Source organism: Lynx rufus, unplaced genomic scaffold, assembly GCF_022079265.1.
Source record: "Lynx rufus isolate CCGP_SWC_20201006 ecotype Redwood Valley unplaced genomic scaffold, mLynRuf1.p SCAF_8, whole genome shotgun sequence".
Taxonomy (NCBI): Eukaryota; Metazoa; Chordata; class Mammalia; order Carnivora; family Felidae; genus Lynx; species Lynx rufus.
Genome location: NW_025814896.1, coordinates 4308943 through 4329648, shown reverse-complemented (window position 1 = coordinate 4329648; position 20706 = coordinate 4308943). Strand labels below are relative to the sequence as shown.

The 20706-nt window shown below is 60.6% G+C and overlaps 1 protein-coding gene and 1 long non-coding RNA gene across 2 annotated transcripts; both read right to left on the bottom strand.

Moving 5' to 3' along the window:
- Positions 1-15: 15 nt before the first annotated feature.
- CTSZ (cathepsin Z) lies at positions 16-8829 on the bottom strand. The gene is made up of 6 exons (XM_047067938.1): positions 8680-8829; positions 8140-8303; positions 3862-4041; positions 1808-1958; positions 1349-1511; positions 16-536 (listed from the first exon to the last, which is right to left on the bottom strand). The coding sequence occupies exons 1-6, from the start codon at positions 8808-8810 to the stop codon at positions 426-428; spliced, it is 900 nt and encodes a 299-aa protein (XP_046923894.1). The 5' UTR covers positions 8811-8829; the 3' UTR covers positions 16-425.
- A 4091-nt stretch (positions 8830-12920) lies between these two features.
- On the bottom strand, positions 12921-14176 carry LOC124504327 (uncharacterized). The gene is made up of 3 exons (XR_006960376.1): positions 13937-14176; positions 13532-13650; positions 12921-13135 (listed from the first exon to the last, which is right to left on the bottom strand). It is a non-coding gene; the product is annotated as an uncharacterized LOC124504327 (long non-coding RNA).
- Positions 14177-20706: the final 6530 nt, after the last annotated feature.

Here is a 20706-nt window from a genome sequence, read left to right as displayed (position 1 = left end):
ACGCTCAGGCTCCACTCCCGCGGGGAGTCGTGTATTTTATTCATTACCACTCGGGTGATCTGAGATGGCCTTCTCCACCCCCACCACTGATTCCCAGGTGACAGAACAACTGGTGATCAGTCTGACCTCGTTTACCACATTGTAGGCCACCGTTGCCAAATAGAAAACACCAAATCACGTACTGAGGAGAATGGAGACCACACTCTGGCCGGGCACACCGTGCTGCCGGCCCCGGGGTCTCCGCCCTCCCATTTCCGACCCTTGAAGGATGGCTTCCCCGCCAGCCCAGCGGCCGTCCGCTCGGGTCAGCCCCGAGTTCCTGCAGACGGCGGCACTCCCGGCCCAGCGCCCTCGGCGACGGGATCCCCCCGACGAGGGCTCACGATACCATCTCTTGAACCCCCGCTCTTCCGGAGGCCTGGGTCTTAGACGATGGGGTCCCCGAACGTGCAGTTCTCCTCGATAGCGAGGTTGTAGTCGGCACCCTTCCCGTCTTTGTAGGTGCTGGTCACTATCCGCATCCAGCCTCGCTCACCCTGTTGGGGGGGGGGTGGGGGCACCACACGTTCGCTCATCCCCGTTTCCTGTGCCCCCCGCTGCCCGTGTGCCGCCCCGCCACCGTCTCAGGCACCGTGCCTGCCCTTCCCGGGACCCCTACTCAGAAATACCTTCTGTGAAATACTTTGGCTTGGTTAATATTTAACAAGCGAGGTACATGGGGCCCTGTGAGCCCAAAGAAAATTAATGTAACTAAAATGTTGACTCTTCAAGCCGGACGACTTAACTACCTATTAATATCCCCGGTTTATGGTCTTTTAATAAAAACACTGAGTTCATCACTTCGACATTAATCACTCTCCCCCACTTCATAGTAATGAATTTGTGTCTTCAGCTGTTAATGGTTAATACTAGGCCTTAGAAATGAAAATTCTGGCAGTTAATTTATCTCCCCTGGATTTTTGACCCAACTCAAAAGTAGTTTTGAAAAAATGCCGCCGTATTGGGGCGTATCTCCTAAGAGAGCCGAAACTGTGCCGGCAGAAAGGATGAGATGGTTGTAGAGGAACAATCGGGCTGAACCAAAAGTTCCAAAACAGTGCTTTGCAACCAGGGCGGGGTCCCCAGGAGACACTTGGCAAAGTCCAGAGACATTGTTGGTGGCCACGTGGGGCGGGGAGGAGCCACTGGCGTCTAAGGGGCAGGGGGGAATGACAACCCTCCCCCCACGAAGGATCTGCCCCTAGATGTCACCAGTGCTCCTGGGCCGGAGCAAGGAGCCCCCAGCCCCCGCTCAGCGCTGCAGTTCCCGGCTGCGGAGCCTGGGGGAGGGTGGGGGGAGGGCGCTTACCCACGGTTCTCCCCAGGAGTTGCGGACGATCCAGTACTCCGTGCCGTCGCTGACACCCCAGCCGGCCACAGAAATGACGTGGTTTATGTAGGCCTTGTCGTGGTACTCCGCATAGATGCCTCCCGTGTAGTTGACCATCTTCTCCGTCGCCATGATACCGCAGCTGAGCGCAAGCACTTGAATCAGCACTCGGGTGGGAAGGACTCACCCCCCTTACAGACGGTCCCGTGGACCCAACCCGGGTCGTGCATCGGGACGACCCTGCCCGAACTTCTGTCCCTCACTCGAGTGTGCACACGTGTGCGTCCGCTTCACCCTCGCTACGATCCCAGACGCCCTACGATCCCTCACACGCCCAGACAGGGAAGTCGGCCCCAGGGAGGGGGCGGGGGAGGGGGCGGGGGGGTGACACTGACTGGGGCCCCTGTGCCCAGCTGGCAGGGGGCTCCGGCTCCTCACCTGATGGGGCCGTTGGCGTAGATTTCTGCCATCATCTTCTCCCGCCCGGAGAGGGAGCCATAGTCGCCGACTTTCCAGAGGGTGTAGTTCTGGATGGCATGGCACTCTTTGAATTCGGTACAGGTTCCACACTGGTTAAACTTGTCGCACTCTGCGGGACAGCACGCGAAGTCGGCGTGAGACGGGCTCCTCGGGGACCCGCGAACAAAGAAGCACGTGCACACGCCCTCTCCACGCTTAACTAACAACCGGGAAGCATCTTGCCGACAGGTGCTGCCGAACTAGGCTCTTCGTCCGGCTGCGAGGGAGCGGGGAGGACCCCCTCCCCAGGCTTCGGCAGGGAAGGAGCACACAGGTTAATCAGCTCATAGTAGGCACTCGAGAGCGAGCCTGTTCTCCTTTAAAGGCCAAGAGCAGGGTCTTTTCACAGCACAGCTGAAAGGAGTGGAATTAAATTAGCTTTTTTTTTTCAACGTTTTTTATTTATTTTTGGGACAGAGAGAGACAGAGCATGAACGGGGGAGGGGCAGAGAGAGAGGGAGACACAGAATCGGAAGCAGGCTCCAGGCTCTGAGCCATCAGCCCAGAGCCCGACGCGGGGCTCGAACTCACGGACCGCGAGATCGTGACCTGGCTGAAGTCGGACGCTTAACCGACTGCGCCACCCAGGCGCCCCTATTAGCTTTTAATAAGATAATTGTATTGCTGGCTAGTGAACAGGCCAATACATTTGGAAAAAATTAAGCATTTTATTTTATTTTTTTTTTGGTTTGAGGAGGTTTCAAGAAGTAGGCTAAAAAAAAAAAAAAAAAAAAAAAGACCAAGTGTGGCTCTTAGTTGTGTAAGAAGACACCATCCCCTGCGCTGTCCCCGGGCCCTCAACATCCCACTTTGCACCCCTCCACCCTGCCTTGTTACGGCTCTCGTGTTACCTACTTGTTACAATTTCCCAGCCGTCCAGATTCCTCCCCCAGGACCAAAGACTCCTTGAGGCCTAACCTGCTGGTTTCGTTTGTCCCCAGGACACCAAGTGCCCCAAGCCCAGTATCACTGGCAAGGGACAGATCCGTGGCCACATTTGCTAATACAAAGAGCGGACCAGTGCAGGGTGAGGGAAGGCAGGGCCCCAGGGACCACCTGATCCCCCCATTCTGCAGAGCCTTCTCCCCTTCACCTGCCCTCTCCTTGGTTCTCTGACCCCTGTTGTATTTACCACTTCAACAAGACTCACCCAACCAGTCTGGGGGAATTCGTTCTGGCTGGGCACTACGGCTCCGGAGGCGACGTGAGGGCACCGTGGGTGTGGCCCAGAGTATGCTCGGGCCCTGAGAGGGCACTGGGTGCTGCCGGAACTCACCCTTTTATGGAGGGAGAGGGCAGGGGCGGAAACGCACTCGGGCTCCCCCTTCCTCCAACACTGCGGTCTCAAATGTCCCATTAAGTTCATCCCAGTTCTCCGCCCTGGCCAAGAGGGAGCTCTGACAGCGACAGGTGACTTAACGGCCAATTACGGGCTGGACCTGCTTTCCTTCGGCTTCCAAGGAAAGCAGCCTAGGGCTGTGCCAGCTCCCGAGACTCCAGGCAGGCTGGCTCTGCTGGTCCCTGCAGGACCCCTCGGCCCCACCCCTGCCCGTGTGCTCACAGCCCAGGCCGGGGAACGAGCTGATGCCGTGTTCCAGCTGGGCCCTCGTGCCTCCAGTTCGGGGCCACAACCTACCTGCAGGCCTGCTTTCCTCACCCACTCCTGGAAAACCTTCTCTTCTCTCTGCAGGGCTCACCTTACAGATGCCCAGGAAACGCCCAAAATGCCAACATGGCAGAACCTAAGCACCGTGGCCAGTCCTGGCCACAGGGGACACGAGGCTGGAGACACCCGCCCCAGGTCTTTTCTGGGGGTCTTCTCAGGAAGGACCGTGGACTCCAGCTGCCCGCTCCCCCAGCCCCACGGGGTTCAATTTCAAGGTGGCGGGGGGGCTCCCCGCTCCGTCCCGCCCTCCCCCAGCGCCCCAGCCGCGCTCTCCCCGGGGGGACGGTGGGGGCGGGCGGGCACCTACCCTGGTCCTTAGCCTGGTAGTTGTTGCAGGTCTCGTCGGGGATGCCGTGCTCGTGGGCGTACCCCCACACCGGCAGGTCGTTGCCCCCCTCGCAGGAGCCCGCGTCGCCGCAGTCGATGACGTGCTGCACGGACAGCAGGGTGGAGGGCCAGGCCCCCTTCCTCTTGATGTTGATCCGGTCTGCGAGGGCAGCACGCGCACCTGGTCAGCGCCCGCCCCTTGGGGTCTCCGCACTCCAGGGCCCCCCGCCCCAGCCCTTCCGGGCACGGAGGTGTCTGTCCACACCACTGGCCACCCGGTGCCACGCGGGCAGGGCCAGGTCCATCTGCCCGGCTGCCCGCGCCTCGGAAGGGCCTGCTGAAGGGCCGGTGGGCCCGCCAGTCCCCAAGACAAGAGCACGGGACAGGACAGTCCTGCCCCTTGAGGCGCCACCCCCACAGCAGCCCCGGGGCCCCCTCACCTCCCTGGTGTCACCGCACAGACCTCCACTCATCTGACCAGCCCCGTGCCTTCAGAAACCCGCCGTCAATCTGCGCCCGCTGCCCCTTCCTCCGTGCTCCCTGGCCGCTCCTTGGCCCAGAGAGCTGTCCCTGGGGACACCCCTGTGCAGCCCCCGGGCCTCCCCGGCCGCTCCGGCTCCAAGCAGCTGCCGCCACCTCACCTGCTGACGACTGCACGTACTTCCCTGGGCCCGTGTCCCGCAGGGCTCAGCTCCAGACCCCAAGCACGCCGCCTGACACGCAGCAGGGGCTCACGAAGTACCAGCCGCGTAAATGAGGGAACGAATTTTCTTTTCCTGACCCGAGCCCGGCCCTGGCTGCTGACCCCGGGAGGTCACGCCCCTGGCAGCTCCTGATGGAGGTTCCCCAGCCTCACACCCCGCGGTGCAGGTCCTGCGGGCCAGGTGAGGGCCCCCTTCGCCCTACTGCCCTCTCCAAGCCATTTTGCCTCTCGGTTTCCTTCCACACCGCGGTAAGGGTGTCCCCGTTCTTGGGCTGATGCCTGCTGGTGCACGGGAGGGTTTGCCCTCAGGCGCAGCCCCAACCCCCACCCATCTGAGGGCTCTCCAGATTCCACTGGAAAACTCCCAGGCAGGTCCCTCGACTCCCTGCCACCCGGTGTACAGGCTTTCTGCACCCCCCACCCACCTTCTGTGGCACATCCCTGCCCGCCCACCCGAGGCCCAAGTGGGCCCTGGGCCCTCTCTCCCCCATCAGTACCTGCACACACATGTGGACCTGCCGCTCCTTCCTCCCTCCCTCCCTCCTCTCTCGTCCTTCTCTTTCTTTTTTTTAATGTTTATTTTGAGAGACTGAGGAGGAGAGGCGGAGAACATCCCAAGCAGGCTCCATGCTGTCAGCGCAGAGCCTGACGTGGGGCTGGATCCCATGAGCTGTAAGGTCAGGACCTGAGCTTAACTGACTCCGATGCTTAGAGCCACCCGGGTGCCCCCGACATCGGCAAAGGGCCCCTGAGCCCCGCACGCGCCTCCCCACACACTGCAGTTCTCTGCTGCCTCGTGAGGCTCCCGGCAGCCCTCCGGGTCTCCATTCCCAGCCCCGCTGTCCCTTCGGCGCCGGGCCAACCTGGCTGGGGTCTCCTCCCCACGGAGGAAGCTGCTCTTGGAAGGCCGAGGACCTCCATGCTGCCAACTCTGAGGCCTACTTCCCCAGCCTCGTCTCCCCCGGCCCCTGCCCGGCAGCGGTGGGCAGCAAGGCCGCTCCATCCGCGGCCCGGTCTGGCCTCCCCTGCCCCCGGATCAGGCGTCCCCTCCCTCCCTGACCCAACCCCCGGGTCAAAGACCCTCCCCGCGTGGCCCGAATGTAACTGGAAGTTCTTCTCCACCTGCTCGTCTTCCTCCATCACCCACAGGTGCTTGGCCACACCTGCTGTGCGCCCGGCTGTTCTCCGCGCTGGGAACCCAGCGCTGGACACAAAAACAGTCAAAGCCCCGACCCGTGGGGTCCCCACACAGGACAGGGAGCCCGCGTACAGAGGCTCTCGTAGGTCAAGTAAGCATTCTGTGCTCGCTCTGCGTGCAATCGCGGAGGGCTTCCAGCGGGACAGAAGTACAGTCCGACCTGGGGCTCAGTAGACAGGTGGACGGCAGGGGGGCGAGGGGGCAGAGACCAGGCGGTGCCAGCGCCCGGGGCTCAGAGTAGGGGTGCAGCGATGGGGGCTGCAAAAAGCAGAGGGGTTCAGAACATACCCTGAAGGTGAAACGGACAAGATCCGTCCCAGGATCGTACGAGGGGCGGCGCTAGGCTTCCACGGGAGCGACGGGAAGGGTGAGTGGCTCAGCCAGGTGGGGTGGGGGGTGGGAGGACTGAGGCGCGAGGTGTCCGGGCAGAGGGAGGGCAGCGGACAGCTGGTGTCACGGAGGCGCAGGTGAAGGCTGAGTCCCGGGGAACCCAGTGCTCAGGGGGAGGGGGAGGAGCTGGCAGAGGATATGGAGGCGCAGCCAGGAAGTAGGAAGAGCCGTAGTGTGTGGTGAAAGGCGGGGACAGCGCGCCAGGGACAGGTGATCAAGCGCGACCACGGAGGGCGAGGCCCGGCGGCTGCACCTGCCGGCGTGGCGGCCCCTCGCGCCGAGTGGGAGGTGAAGTGAGGCTGGACGGGGTCTGAGGACGGAGGAAGGGGCCCGCAAGTGGGGCAGTGGCTGGGGCGGCGTGGGCTCCAGGCCTCCTGCTCATGTGCTCCTGGCGATGGCCGGGTCCAAGCACAGGGCAAAGGGCCCGGGGACAGGAGGAGAGGCAGACCACGACCGGCTGTGTTAGGTGGCAGCCAGCCGGGCCGGCGCCCCTGGAAGTCCCCTTTTGAGGGCTTCTGTTTTCTCAGTGAGAGGAAGAAGGGTCCCGCTGCTGGGGGAGAGCGTCATTGGAGGAGACGCTTGCCCCGGAGAGTCCGCTCCGGAGATGCGGCAGGGCTGACCCTCTGAAAATGGAACCAGGTCGAGGGCTCGCCCTGGTGACCTTTGTGGCTCTTCTGTCCATCCCCCACCCCGAGGGCCACCACAAAGGCCCTCTTTCAGTTCCGCGCTGTGAGCACCATGCCCGCCGAGGCCTTTGCCCCGCCCCTCCGCCTGGGGCCTGCCCACACCCTGCCCGCCCGGCCCAAGGCCTTGCAGGGGCTGCAGGGGTTAAGCCTCTGGCTCCACATCCCAGTCAGGGGGCCTCCCAAGCCTCCCACGCCTTGCAATGGCGCCGCAGCCTATCTGCCCCCCTTTCCTCCTCCTTCCGGCAGGGCCAGAAGGATGCCCCAGACCACCCCCCTCCACTCCTCGACCCAAAGACGCCCAGCAGAAGTCCTGGCCCAAAGGCCAGGCTTCTGGGCTCTACTCCCAGCTGCCACTCACACCACACCCGAGTCTCCTGACCTCCTTGCCAGGGACCTCAGCTTCCTCATCTGCAAAGTGGGAACAGTCCCAGGGCAGCTCGGAGGCTTCAACGGAGCCACCAAGCCTCAGAAGCGGCAGCAGCCTCCCTGTTCTTAATCAAGTTAACACAAGGCCACGTGTACACCAGGCCTGCCCAGTGAGCTGCCCCGCGGGGACGAGGCAGTGGTCCCCTGCCCCCCCAGCCAGACAGTCCCTTCTGCAGCGGAACTCTCCCGTCACTGGAGGCCCCTGGGCCGCCACTGGAGATGGCGGAGCCCCTCCCACACCTCCCAAGCCAGCCTGGGGCTGAATGGAGGCCCGAGGCTGGGGGAGGTCTCTGCTCCCTGCTCTCCCAAGGCAAGGCCCGGCAGCCCTCGTGGGTGGTGTGGCCCTCAGCTTCCCCTCCTTCGTCCCCTCACCGGGGCCAGGGGCCAGATGAGAAAACCGGCCAGCCTTGCTCAATATTCCAAGCCCAGGATGGGCGTCAGCTCAAATATTAACTGCTGCTGCAAAGCAGTTTCACTTCCTCGTCCCCAAATACTGGCAGGGGATTTTGGGTGAGTCTCACCTCTGGTCTGCTCCCAAAGGGCCGGGGTCACAAGCTTTGGGGGAGAAACGGCACCTGGGAGCCGCATGTCACGGGGTGGCTGGCCCTCGTCCTGTCTGCCACCCACGGGCCCCAGGCGGACGCACAGTCCAGCCTGCAGTACTTTGGCCTTCCCTCCACGGGGAGGAACCGCAGAGGTCACAGGTCAGCTCCCCTAGGCTGGAGAGGCTCGGCCACCTCCCGCCCCACGCTGAGCCCTGGCGCAGAATCCCGGTGGCTGCCTGTGCCGCCCAGGAGGCAGTGTGGACAGGCCTTCGCAGCCCGCGGTCCGGAGGGGCTGCGGAAGCCCACCTACCCGCCATGGCGCTGGTGCTGCCGTGGGCCCAGCAGGAGCCGCAGTACTGGGGGATGTGCTGGTTCCTGGTGACACTGGCGTAGTTGACGCCGTTCACGTTCCGCCAGTCCCAGCTCTTGGGCAGGTCCCTCGGGGACAGATACTCGTGAGGCCGGGGGTATGTCCTGGGAAGAGACCAGCACGAACGGATTCAGCGCCCGCTCCCCTCCCCAGAATGACAGGCTGTGGGAGTCAGCGCCCGAACCCCCAGGGGAGCCCCTCTCCCAGGGGGCACCCCAGCCCCCCCCCCGGGGGTCGTGAAGGAGGCAGCGCAACCCCACATGCGGGAACCACATGGCTTCCCCGGCAAGCCCCCGCCCCCACCCAGGCCGCCAGGTGAGGCTTGTCCCACCTTCCAAAGGTAAAGAAAAAGAGCGATCCCCCCCAAAAAACACAGGATCTGGATGTGACCCTCAAAGGTCACGGGAGGCAGGCAGCGCGCCAGGTTCCTGGAACCCGGGGGAGCCCGGGGTGGGGGGCCCAGCCCCGCGCGCGGCCGACCTGCGCCCCAGCTTGGACAGCTGGTCCCCCCGCAGGGGCAGGCGGCAGCTGTGACCCGCTCGGAAGTAGGGCCCGGCCCGCGCGCCCGCCAGCAGCAGCAGCAGCAGCAGCAGCGGCCCGGACGGCGCCATGGCTCCCGGCCCGCCGGCCTCTCCCAGCCCTCCCCGCCCCGCCCGGGCCTTAAGCCGGCCGCGCCCGGCGACACACCCCCGGGGCGGGGCCGGCCGCTGGCCCCGACCCCGCCCGCCGCCCCGCCGCCCGGCCCGCGGCCCGGCAGGTGCAGCCGCCCCCGCATCCCGCGCGCGCATCCCACCGCGAGGCCCGCGCGCGGCCCCAGGTCTGCGCCCCGGGCCTGGCCTTCCCGGCCCCGTTCCCCGGAGGCCCGGGCTCTCCCCGGAGAGGCGCTCCCCGTATGCAGAGAAGGAAGGAGAGATCCGTCTAGAAGATCCCCGCCCCCCCCCCCAGCCCCAAGGAGAAATTCCACCCGGCCCAGAAATCATTACCTCTACATTCCAACTTCCAAAGATGCTTGAAAAGCTTTCCTGCTAACAAAACGCGTCATGGGTCAAAGGGGAACCGGAAGCAGAAGTGGGTCCCCGAGGCCCTGGTTTTACGACCTAACAGTGACTCCCTCCCTTCTGCTCCTCGTGGGTGGCAGTCACTCGAGCAGACCCACTGGCGGCCGCCTTCGTCCGGGAAGAAGAGGTCCAGGTGCTTCATGCCAGGGGCCTCGCGGGCCGTGGGGGCCACGGACGAGCTCACGCTGCTCTTGCGGGGCTCGAATGGGCATTCCGTGGCCTCCCCGCGGCCCCTCCCTCTGCCCGCGCCAGGCTGGCCATCAGACGTGAACATGCGCGCCTCGTGGGCTTCCAGCAACTTCCCAGACCACCCTCGGAAGCGCTGAGGTGGTCGGGGAATCCCGGCAGAGCCTGTCGGAGCCCGGCGGGCCGCAGAAGCAACGTCCGGCCCCGCTTTACCCGTCCAGAAGTTTAGTCCCTGCTCCTGAAAAGCCGTTCGCTGAGGCACCGTGCAGACCTGGGCTCTAACCACTGACGTGTCCTTTAGCTTCTTGCGAAGTCGGCTCCTGGTTGGGAGGTGGGGTGGGGGTGGGATGGGGCTGCCTCCTGGTTCTGCGAGATCACGCTCAAGGCCGCACTGGGGGGAGGGGGCAGCTGAAACCCGGCCTCCAGATGCTGGTTTGCCCCAGCACGTGTCCCGAGGCCCGGCCTCAGAGCCCTTTGCTCCACTCTGGGTAGGAAATGTGTCGCACAGGCTTCCCGTGCCGCGTCACATCCACTGAGGTGAATCAGGTCACCCACATGGGGGAAGAAAGCCAGTGGCTGTCCCTGTCATGTCACCGGGTGGGGTATTCCTGAAAGGTGGACTTCTGGTACCTTCTAAAGAGGAAGCTAGAAGTTCATCACTGCTTCGGGACAGCCAGAGTGCTCACAACATGGCGGGTGACAAATATCGTGGAGACCCTTATGGCGACAGACGGTCACGGTCCAGACGGCGCAAAGGCCAGTCACGTGTTTTACAACATCAGATCCGAAGGTCCAGGATGGGGAAGGCTCACTCAGTGCTTCCCCTCTGATGGCTGGGCTGTGAGGTCTGAGGCCTCATCCCTAATAATGGGTGAAAATGTGCTGACCTGTAAGTTTTTCCACCGCAGGGGCTGAGGGCAGGTCACCCGAAGTGGCCCCTTTGGCGTGAAGGTTACTCTCAGCGGAAGGCAGCTGAGACCCTGCGGGCTCAGAAGGAACATCGGCCCCTCCCTTAACTCCATCAAAGAATCTAAATTGCGGGTCTTTCCCGGAAGAAAGGTTACTGGCAGAGATACATTTTATCTGGGCGACCCATCTGTGTGGCAGGACCGACGACGACGTCTAGTTCCCTGCTCTGCTCTTACCTCCGTGTGAAGGGCACTCCTTCCCTCTCAAGTCCCAGACCCCGTCCCCCTAGTTCAGGAGGTCACGTATGCCTCATTTTGCCTGACTGTCTTTGGAGTTTCTGTCTGCGTGGATTCCCGGTACGTATGCCATTAAATGTGATTTTCTCCTGTTACTCTGCCTCGTGTCAATTCGATTCTTACTCCAACTAGAACAACCTTTGAAGGGGACCAGAATCCTTTTTTTTTTTTTTTAATGTTGATTTACTTTTGAGAGAAAGAGAGAGAGACAGAGAGTGAGCAGGGGAGGGGCAGAGAGAGAGGGAGACACAGAATCCGGAGCAGGCTCCAGGCTCCGAGCCGTCAGCGCAGAGCCCGACGCGGGGCTCGAACTCACGAACTGCGAGATCATGAGCTGAGCCGAAGCCAGATGCTTAACCGACTGAGCCACCCGGGTGCCCCAAAGGGGACGGGAGTTCTTGCTCCCCAACATCACTCATACCGCAGTGGGCGAGCTGCTCTGAAGATGCGCTGGGTGTAGATACTGCGGACGCAAGCACGTGACCCCGTGCTCAGCCGGTGCCCCGCTCGGTGTGACACTGGCTTTTGCACCCGGCCCGGGTTTTATTTTGCTCCAGGCCCTGCAAATTCTTTGCTGGGCCTGACTGCTCACTAGGCCTCTCGGGGTGGTCAGGGTCAGACAGAGGGGTGGTGTTTTAAGGTTCCCTGACCCAATTCTAGCCTGAGACGTGGGTCCCCTTCCCGCTACCCCCCCCAAACACCAAGCAGTTCTCAGACACCAGTTGGGTGTCTGATTTTTCAGTTCAAATCCTGACATGGTCTGGTGCCGGATTCCAGTCCTACAAGACTGCCCCCACCGCACCCCCCCGCCCCCATCAGAGGCCACTTGTGAGCCCCAGGCTGTCACCTGTGCTTCTGGCCGATCGACTACAGATTGGAGGTTCCAAAGACCGCTCCCCCCCACCTTACATTCGATTAATTTGCCAGAGCAGCTCACAGCACTCGGGGAAATACTTACATTTACCAGCTTATTAAAGGATAAGAATCAATGGCCAGATGAAGAGATACGGAGGGCGAGGTACCCAGGAAGGGGGCGGGGCTTCCAGGTCCCCTCCGGAGGCCTCCCTCCCCGCCCCGCCGCCCATTAACATAACAAAAGACTTTTATCGCCCTGAACGCTTGCACAATTCCAAGGCTTTAGATTGCTGTGAGCTAGAAACTGTGGACAAAGACCGAATACCTGGGAGAAACAGATTTTGGTCATCCAAGTGACCAAATATGAAGTTCCTATAAATCACGACATTGCCCGTGGAAAGTCAGGTGGAAAGGTCTGGAAGCATCAGCCCTGTGGAAGGCAGGTTGCAGGGAGGGGCGGGGTAATGAAAAGGACCTCTGGAGGTGGCAAGTTGGGACACCCCAGGATCTTCCTGACAAAGCAGCAGCTCACGCTCGGAAAATGACGGAAAACCGGACAGGAGGAGGGGTAGGGAGTTCGGACATTTCAAATCACAACCTTCAGGCCGCCTGGGTGGCTCAGTCGGTTAAGCGTCCGACTTCGGCTCAGGTTATGATCTCGAGACTCGTGGGTTCGAGCCCCGCGTGGGCCTCTGTGCTGACGGCTCGGAGCCTGGAGCCTGCTTTGGGTTCTGTGTGTCCCCCTCTCTCTGCCCCTCCCACTCACACTCTGTCTCTCTCTCTTTATCTCTCGCTCTCAAAAATAACTAAAACATTCAAAAAAATTAAAACCACAAGTTTCAAGGCAAGGAGAAGGAAGTGAGGTCTCATGTGATCACCCTGTCGCCTCGGCCCCTGTGATGTCTCAAACCCGGGGAGCCAAGCGGACGTGGGGCTCTCTCTCACCTCTGAACTTGGCTGTGGTCTGTGGGCGCCTGTGTGCCTGGCTGACCGCTATCAGAGCAGGCTGGCTGTGTCACTTTGGGGGTTACTGGTGTGGCAGGATTTTTTACCACAATACCCGGGATTCATTGCTGCTTCGAAGAATGAAGAGGTGAACGCAAAATAAGCAGCAGCCAGAAGTTTCTTAGACTGTAAGATCAGAAACAGAATAGTAGGAAAGCTCTCTCTACAGAGAAGGGACGTTCCGAAAGTGAATGCCCGAGGACTATAGGCGAGGGTCCTTGCTTTTTTTTTTTTTATTATTTTACTTTTTTAAGGTTTATTCATTTTTCAGAGACAGAGCGTGAGCAGGGGAGGGGCAGAGAGAGAGAGGGAGACACAGAATCCGAAGCAGCTCCAGGCTCTGAGCAGTCAGCACAGAGCCTGATGCGGGGCTTGAACTCATGAGCCGTGAGAGCACGACCCGAGCCGAGGTCAGACGCCCAACCCAATGAGCCACCCAGGGTCCTCGTTTTATAACGTTCTGGTCAGCGCCCCCTTCCCTGCCTCCTGGTTCCTTCTCAGGTTCTACCCTTACTGGCTTGACAGCTCTGGGCACTGGATTGTCCCTCCCGATTGGCTCGTTTCCGTTGTACAAAGGGTGGTCTGTGGCCGTAAAAACTTAGGTCTTTTGTCAAATTCGAGGGCAACCTGGGGGGAGGGGAGGAAGTGGGGTCTGTTCCGTTCTTAAGTTCCAAGATAGGTGTCTTCCCCCTCCCCCACTCCCGCCAGGGACCTCAGGCCCTAATCTTTCCCTCTCTGCCCACTGAATCCTACAGCCACTGGGTGGGGGACTCCTTTCCGCCGACGCTTCCAAAACACGTTCCATTGAGGGGGTGGCTGTGGACACAGGCGAACCCGATTTCGGCCCAGCGGCTGTGCCGAGAGCAGTGTTGGGATGAACTGCTGCTGGTGAAGCGGGTTTGGCCCCGGAGCCCTCGGAAGGGCACGCAGATCAACTCGGACGGTGCCTGGGACCCAGAGGAAGGCACCTGCCTGAACTGGCCACCTCCCCCAGTGGCTGCCCCGGGTCCCGGTGGAATCTACCCTCAGGATCTGCTCTCTTCAGAGCAGAGCCACCGGACCAGCAGCTTTGGGGACTCGGCAAACCGGACTCCATTCGGTTTCGACTCCGCTCAGCTGGTTCCCGACTCCACTCGGCTTGCCTGAGGGCATCATCGAGATAATGATTCCTCTACTCTACCCGCCTGGGCTGGAGGAGGCTCAGGGCAGGGCCCCAAGCCCAGCTCATCTCTGGGGCCCCCCGCTGCCTGGGCTTGGCTCTGGCCGCTGCCCTCTCAGCTATGGTTAAGCCACCGGCAAGGAGTCTGGGGCAGCATCTAGAAGCTATGTGAGAGCTCAGAGCCTCCCCTGAAACCGCTACAAAGTGGCCTTCCTGGGAACTGACTGGGCGCCCGAGGCCCTTCTTCCTGGATGAGACCAGAGTCATACCTGTTCCCCCGGTGGTGCTTAAAGGCAGAGGTGCTGGCATTCTAGAAGACTCTACAGTTTGGGAAGTGTCTGTCCTCACTTGATTCTTGGCACAGTTCTGGGAGGTGGGGGTCAGAGGCCATCGTCCCATTTCACAGGTGGGAAGATGGGCTCCAGGAGGTCGAGAGACCCACGGTCAGCGTGAGGCCTGTCGCTGGCAGGTTTGAGAACCCTTTTTGTTTTTTTTTTTAACGCCATTAAAAAAAAAAAAAAAATCTCCTGGCAAACACGTGACCCAAGGCCCCAACACAAAAGCTTGCTCATTTCTAAAAATAAGGGTGATTTCTCCCCCCCCCCCCCCCGTTGTGAGGAATAGCACGCAACCTTACAGTTAGGCCCGGGCTGGCCTGCCCTCGCAACCTGAAGAAGGACACAGGATGAGCTTTCGTTTAATCTGGGGTTGCCTCAAAATCCTTTCTTTCCTCCTTCTTTTGTGCCGCGTTGTCTGGTTCCCGCCCGCCGAGCTGTGGACATTTCCCATCATTCCACATTCCTGAGTGTGGCCACATCCTGGCTCCCGGCGTCTGTTTTGCTGGGTGCCGACGGTGCTCGGTGCTCAGTAGGCAAGCCTGGCTTTGCGGGGCACCGTGGCCTCCTTGCACATCCACACTCACGCTCACTTCCCAGGCACCTTTGCAGCGAAGGCCTTTCCGAGGGGCGGCCAGGTGCTTAGGCCATCCTGCCCCTGCCCCCAAGTGCCTTCGTCGCCACACCCTCTCCTGGCTGCACCCGTCCGCTCGGGAGGGAACGCGGCTCCCTGGGGCCCCACCGGCAGGCTGACCCCCAGCATCACCTTCAGAATGCACGGGGCACAGCTGGGCAGGCCGCATACAGCCCACTCGGGAGCTGGCCCGTGACCAGAGGGGTCCTGGACACTCAAGGACTGATCAAGCCTGCGGCCTCCCTACAGTCAGGCCGTCAGCAGTTTGTGGCAGGTCACTGTCCCAGCCCTGGGGATACAGCAGAGGTAAAGTCCTTGGGGCATGCTGGAGACAGGGGTCCTCTGGGGAGTTTGGTCTGGGACGGTTCTTTTAGCAATCCAAGGGGTTGTTGGGATTGAACGATGAGGACATAGCCATGGAAAGTGCTGGACTCTTAAAACAGAAGGATGTATGCAAAGGCCTTGAAATACAAACACACTGGTAAGCGTGACCAACTGGAAGAATCCAGTGGGGGTCGTGAGTGGCCCGGAGGTAGGCAGGGGTGAAGTCACCGGAGAGCAAATGGGACCCTCTGCGCACCTCCCAGACCTCACAGCCACAGGGACCCCGGCTTCGACCTTGCACCCCAGGCGATGCTCCCACAAGGGCCTGCCCGGTTCTGCCCCCCTCTCAGGGCAGGCCTGCACCTGGCTCTGCTCCGGCTCCCCCCACACGCCCCTGACAGGTGTCTCCCATCAGGGATCAGAATGACGACACATCAACTGTGGCACGAGGGTGAAGAAGGTTGGGTTTACGTTGGTTGCTGCTAGTTTCCCAGAAGGCAGTGGGCGAGGTTTGATTTCTGTTTTATGAGATCTTGTGACCATGGGGAGGGTGAAAGGAAGGAGGCAGGAACGGGGGGGGGGGGGGATGGGGAGGTCCAGGGGTCCTGTGGTCGTGGATGGTGGAGCTGGTGGCGATTGGGGGTGGGTGCTCCCGGAGAGGTGGTGACAGTGGACGCATAGGGCCACGCACCTGGGAGGTGGACAGACCCACTTACCGACCAGAGGCGAGGAGGAAGGTGAGCTGAGCTGAACGGTCCAGATGCCTCAGATGCCCAGCTGGAGGCCGCCTGGCCAGCCTTCTTCTTCTTCTTCTTCTTCTTTTTTTTAATGTTTATTTATTTTGAGAGAGAGAGAGAGAGAGAGAGAGAAAGAGAGAGCACAAGCAGGGGAGGAGCACACAGAGAGGGAGAGGGAGAATTCCCAAGCAGGCTGCGCACTGTTCGCACAGAGCCCAACGTGGGGCTTGAACCCACCGACTGTGAGATCGTGACCTGAGCCGAAATCGAGAGTCGGACACATAACCGACGGAGCCACGCAGGCGCCCCAGCCGGCCTCCTTCCCGACCTCGAAGCGTATCCCTGGATGTCAGGGTCCAAAGACCTGGGCCCCATCTCCGTTTCTGCCATGTTCTCCTGGGAGGCTCCCTCTCCAAGCCTGTTTCTACCGCATGTGGAGAGCACCTTGCTCCGAGGCGGGCCCAAGATGCCAGAGAGCTGGGCGAAGGCCAGCGGGAAGGGGGCGGTGCTGAGCCGTCTCTGGGGTGTGGGGCCCAAACCTTCCTCTTCCCGGAGGTCCCTCAAGCCCCCACGTGGTGCTCGGCCAATATTTGTTGGGTAAACGGATGGATTTCTGAGACTTTACAGCAGAGGTTTCTTGGGCAAATATGGGGCCTTGAGCCGTACGTGTTCTTGTTTGATTTCGGCTCCGGGTACTGGGCCATACACACGGTGCTTATCTCTGCTCCTGCCACGGCATAACCCTGACCAGGAGCTGCACGCCTTGGGAGACGGGAGACATTCGGCTGAGGTTAGCGTGGCCACCCACCTCCAGGGTCACCGCGGCCCAGGGGACGTGATGTGCGTGCACCTGCGTGTGCGTCTCCTCCTGCAAACCCGCAGCACAGCGTTGACTCTACCCGGGCCCAGAGGCTGGACGGGGGTGGAGGGCAGCCCGGCGAGTCCCACGAGGTGCGGCGGTGGGGGCGACGGGCTGCCCTCCTCCGGGCAGCGGGGCAGCCCGGCTTTGGTGGAAACCAGCGATGCCTTCCCGGTTCTCTTCTCTTCCACTGACTTATTCATCCTCCCAGAACTTTCTTTCACAGTAAGAGAACACGCAGAGAAGCGGAGTACAAGAAAAGTAGAACTCAGTTCATCTGATGATCTGCCCACACCTGCTGACTCACTCATAATGGCCCCTCAGATGTCAGTTTCTTGCGAAGACATTTGGAAAAATTTCTGCTTCTGAATCACAAGCAAACACTATAATTCAACAATCTTCTCTGAGTTATTCAAGGAACTTCAATGCGCTCAGAGGTGGAAGGATCAGGGGTGGATGAAATCGATGAAATCTCTGAGTACCGTGCTTTTCTCTTAACTTCGTTCGCCAGATGGAGGCGGGGGTGGGGGCGGGGCTGGATCTGACCACTGAGGGGCATGTCCCGGGGGAAGTCTGGAAGCGGCCGATTGGGGGTTTCTGGGTGACACTTGGTTTTCCTTATCGTCTTAGGGCTGTTCCCATAATAGAGTCAAGTGTCATCCAGGAAAAGGCCGGCTACCACCGCCCCTTCTCGTGGACTGATGGCCTCGGCCTGCCAGGGAGAAGGTGTCACGGCTCAGGGCCGGCCTGGTCGTACTTTGCCCTCTCGGCGTCCCTGTCCTGTGGCATCACCCACCGTGCAGTCGCAGGGAGGCTTTTGCTCCTGCCCTCTGCCTTCTCGGGCGGTGCTCTAACCAGCCTCTGCCACAGCCCTTCTTCGTGGGCAGAAAATGACTTTCTCCTTCATCACAGACCGTCGCTCTGAATCCCTGCTGCTGTTCAGGGCTGGGGGTGGGGGGGGGGGGCGCCTTCAGCCGGGCTGGAGAACGGACCACGGGGAATGGTGGCCTCTCAAGGGCCACTGTTCACCTGCGTCCCGGGAAGGGACCATTTCTGTTAGTCTGAGAAAGGCACACACATCCGCCATTTCCCTGGCTTTTTGCCAAGCGGGCGTCCGAGGAGAGCTCTTTCCTCGGGGGAACAGGTACCTTGGTAAAGAAGGACACCAGAGCGGAGGCGGTGGGGTCTGTGCATCAGACCTACCGCTTTCCCCTGGGCTCCCTCCACACGGTTCAAGCCCAGCGCGGAGCCCTCTGTCTGTGCCCCTGACACACGGTAGGCACGCAGTTCCTAGGTGCCGAATGAAGGGCGTCGTCCACGCATCTGCCTCCCGCCTGTGACGCCCGTGTGAAAAACACTGCCTGCAAAGGGGTGTTGGGGGGCCGCCCCTGCCTCCTCTGTCTTCCTTGCAAACCCGGGACTCAGGACCATCATCCCGTTTCACAGCTGAGAAAACTCAGATCTGGGGAGGAGGTGGGCCCCCCTTTCGGGCGGCAGGGCCGGTCCCTCCCCCCACCCCTGGCCGCAACGTGTCCCTGCCCAGATCTGCCCTGCCCCTCACAGCATCCGAAGCTCAGACAGCCACCCAGACTGAGTCAACACTGCCAGTGGAGCCCAGAATCAAAGCAAACAGGGCTCCTCTGCCCCCTCCCCTTTTTGCCAACTGCCCCATTAACAGAAAAACCTTTTAAGCGCCCATCTGGAAAGCTGGCCTTTTCCCTCCCTGAGCAAACTGAGATGACCAAGGGGAATGTGCTCCAGGGTGTAGGTTTGGCGGCGGGGGGCGGGGGGGGGACCCCAACACACTGGCTCCTGCTCACACAGCAAAGAATGAACACAGGAAGATCAAAAATGCCCCCCTGGCCCGGCCCGGCGGTCCCTGCGGCAGCCAACACGGGCTCTTTCAGCAGCCCTGCCGGCCTCTGCTTCCCGTAATAGCTCGTGCGGTCGCTCCTTCTACGATCTGCTCCTGGCACCCAGTTTTCTTGGAACAGTTTCTACTTTCAGTCTAGACCACCTCTTAGGGGCCAGAGAGAGAGGTCCTCAGGCACCACGCCCCCACCTGGCCCACCAGGACATGCTGGTGAATAAATACATCATGGGCTTTAAGAAAATTTGCCATTCTGGGGCGCCTGGGTGGCTCGGTGGGTGAAGCATCCGACTTCGGCTCGGGTCATGATCTTGCAACTCTGAGTTCGAGCCCCGCGTCGGGCTCTGTGCCGACGGCTCCGAGCCTGGAGCCTGCTTCGGATTCCGTGTCTCCCTCTCTCTGCCCCTCCCCCGCACGTGCTCTGTCTCTGTCTCTCTCAGAAGTGAACAAACGTTAAAAAAAAAAAAAAATTAAAAAAAGGAAAAAAGGAAACTTGCCATTCTGAGCATGGCCTCAGCCCTGCCCAGCTGTCGGTGTGCGCTCTAACATTTACTGAGGCCCCCTCGTGGATCGGGCACTTTGGGGACTCAGAGGTGAGGTGACAGGGCCGGCGGGAGATGAGGCAGGGGCATAAGTAATTAGCAAACACAGCCACGTGCAGACACTGTCCGCTCAGTGCTGGCGAGGCCGCGGGGTCCCTGACCCAGGGAGCTGCGAGCGGGACGACGGGCTCCTGGGGCACAGCCCACGGGCTGCCTTGGGCTTTTGTGCTCTGATGAACAGGGGGAGGGCGGGGAAGGCAGGTGAGGGGTCACCAGGAAAAGCAAAGGGTCGAGCAAAGGCAAACTCGGGGCCGGCGGGGGGTGGGGGGTGACTTCTATGGGAGCTGAAAGGCTCATTCTGCCTGCATTTTGTACCTTGTGAAAAAAGACTGCTAATTCCATGCAAATTTCCTCCTCTTGAACTTACACTTTCTTCTCTGTACTTCTCTGCATCACACTTCTTCTGTTTGCGGCTGGCGAGGTTTGGACCAGAAGCGTCCGTAATCAGGCGGTCATTCGGATTTGAGTAGAAAAAGATTCCAAGCTTAGAAATGTTGCAAGAGTATTCATCTTGCACTCGGTTTGCAAAGATTCACTGACTGTTAACATTTGGCCGCATGCGCTGAACCTGTCTCTCTCCATTTACCACATTGTTACTGTTGTTGCCCAACTGTGTGAGAAGACCCTGGACCCTGAATATTACATAGTACCTTTTGAAAGCAAGAATTTTCATTTGTGTAATCCTGGCCATGATCAAATTCAGGACCTGTAACACGGATACACTGTGATTCTCCAAGCCACACAGTCTGTATTCAAATCTCATAGTTGTCCTGGGACCATCCCTTACGGTAACTTCTCTCCTGGCCCGAGACCAGACCCAGGGGCACTGGGTACTCTTGGCTGGCACGTTGCCTGTGAGGTCACTGGACAGCGGAGGACAGGAGTGCGGTGCCGGCACCCACAGGACAAAGTCCTTGTTTCCCATGTGGGTTTTCTCTCCCAGGGTGCTGTTCAGCTGCTCTTACTTTGTGGCTGAATTCCTTGGGAGAAGGAGAAGCTATTTTCCAGCAAAAAGGCCACAAAAAAGCAGTCAATGACTTTCCCGTCCGTATCACTGACCTCCTTTCTTGGGCCTCACCTGGCTCGTAGAAAGTGCACAGGGTTTAGGAGCTGACTGTCAAGGTGGGGCTTGGGCCGAGGCAAGGCAGACCCCTTGGTCAAGGTCACCTGTCAGAGGCAGGGGCAGGGGCAGGGGCAGGAGGGCCCGGGGACCGGTTTTCAGTTCTGCCTTCGAATTCACGTCCAGGGGCCTGTGGCTTCCATGGAGAGTTCCTCCACCAGTTCAGGGACTGCCCACATCTGTCTCCGTCATTTCCGTATCCCCGGTTCCCAATGTGTGCCCGGCATATGGCAGGTCCCTGTCTGTAGCTGTTCAGAGAATGGGGGCCTGGGGAGCCTGGCAAACACTGGAGAGAGGCCTGGAGAAGCAGGTGCTCGCCTGGGGTGGTTACCTGCTTCCCGGGGGCTTGAGGAGAGAGGCCCCGGCCTGGGAGAAGTTCTACAGTCCTCAGAAGGGCAGGGATTGGTGTGTAAGGCAGGGCGTGAACCAGCGTGGCGGGAGAGGGAGGTGGCCACAAAGCCGATGGCCCCACGTGGAGGCATCCAGGGCTCTGACGGCATCCTTGCCAAGGAGTGAAGTCCAGGAAAGGGGCTGGAAAGGAAGTTTGGGGCTACGTGG

What these genes read in the sequence shown, in the direction of transcription:
- CTSZ (XM_047067938.1), bottom strand. Translation starts at nt 8,810, where the DNA reads ATGGCGCCGTCCGGGCCGCTGCTGCTGCTGCTGCTGCTGCTGGCGGGC. An exon ending in CTACCAGGCTAAGGACCAGG is followed by an intron (nt 1,959 to 3,861) that starts GTAGGTGCCCGC and finishes GCTGTCCCGCAG; the next exon opens with AGTGCGACAAGTTTAACCAG. An exon ending in TACGCCAACGGCCCCATCAG is followed by an intron (nt 1,512 to 1,807) that starts GTGAGGAGCCGG and finishes GCTTGCGCTCAG; the next exon opens with CTGCGGTATCATGGCGACGG.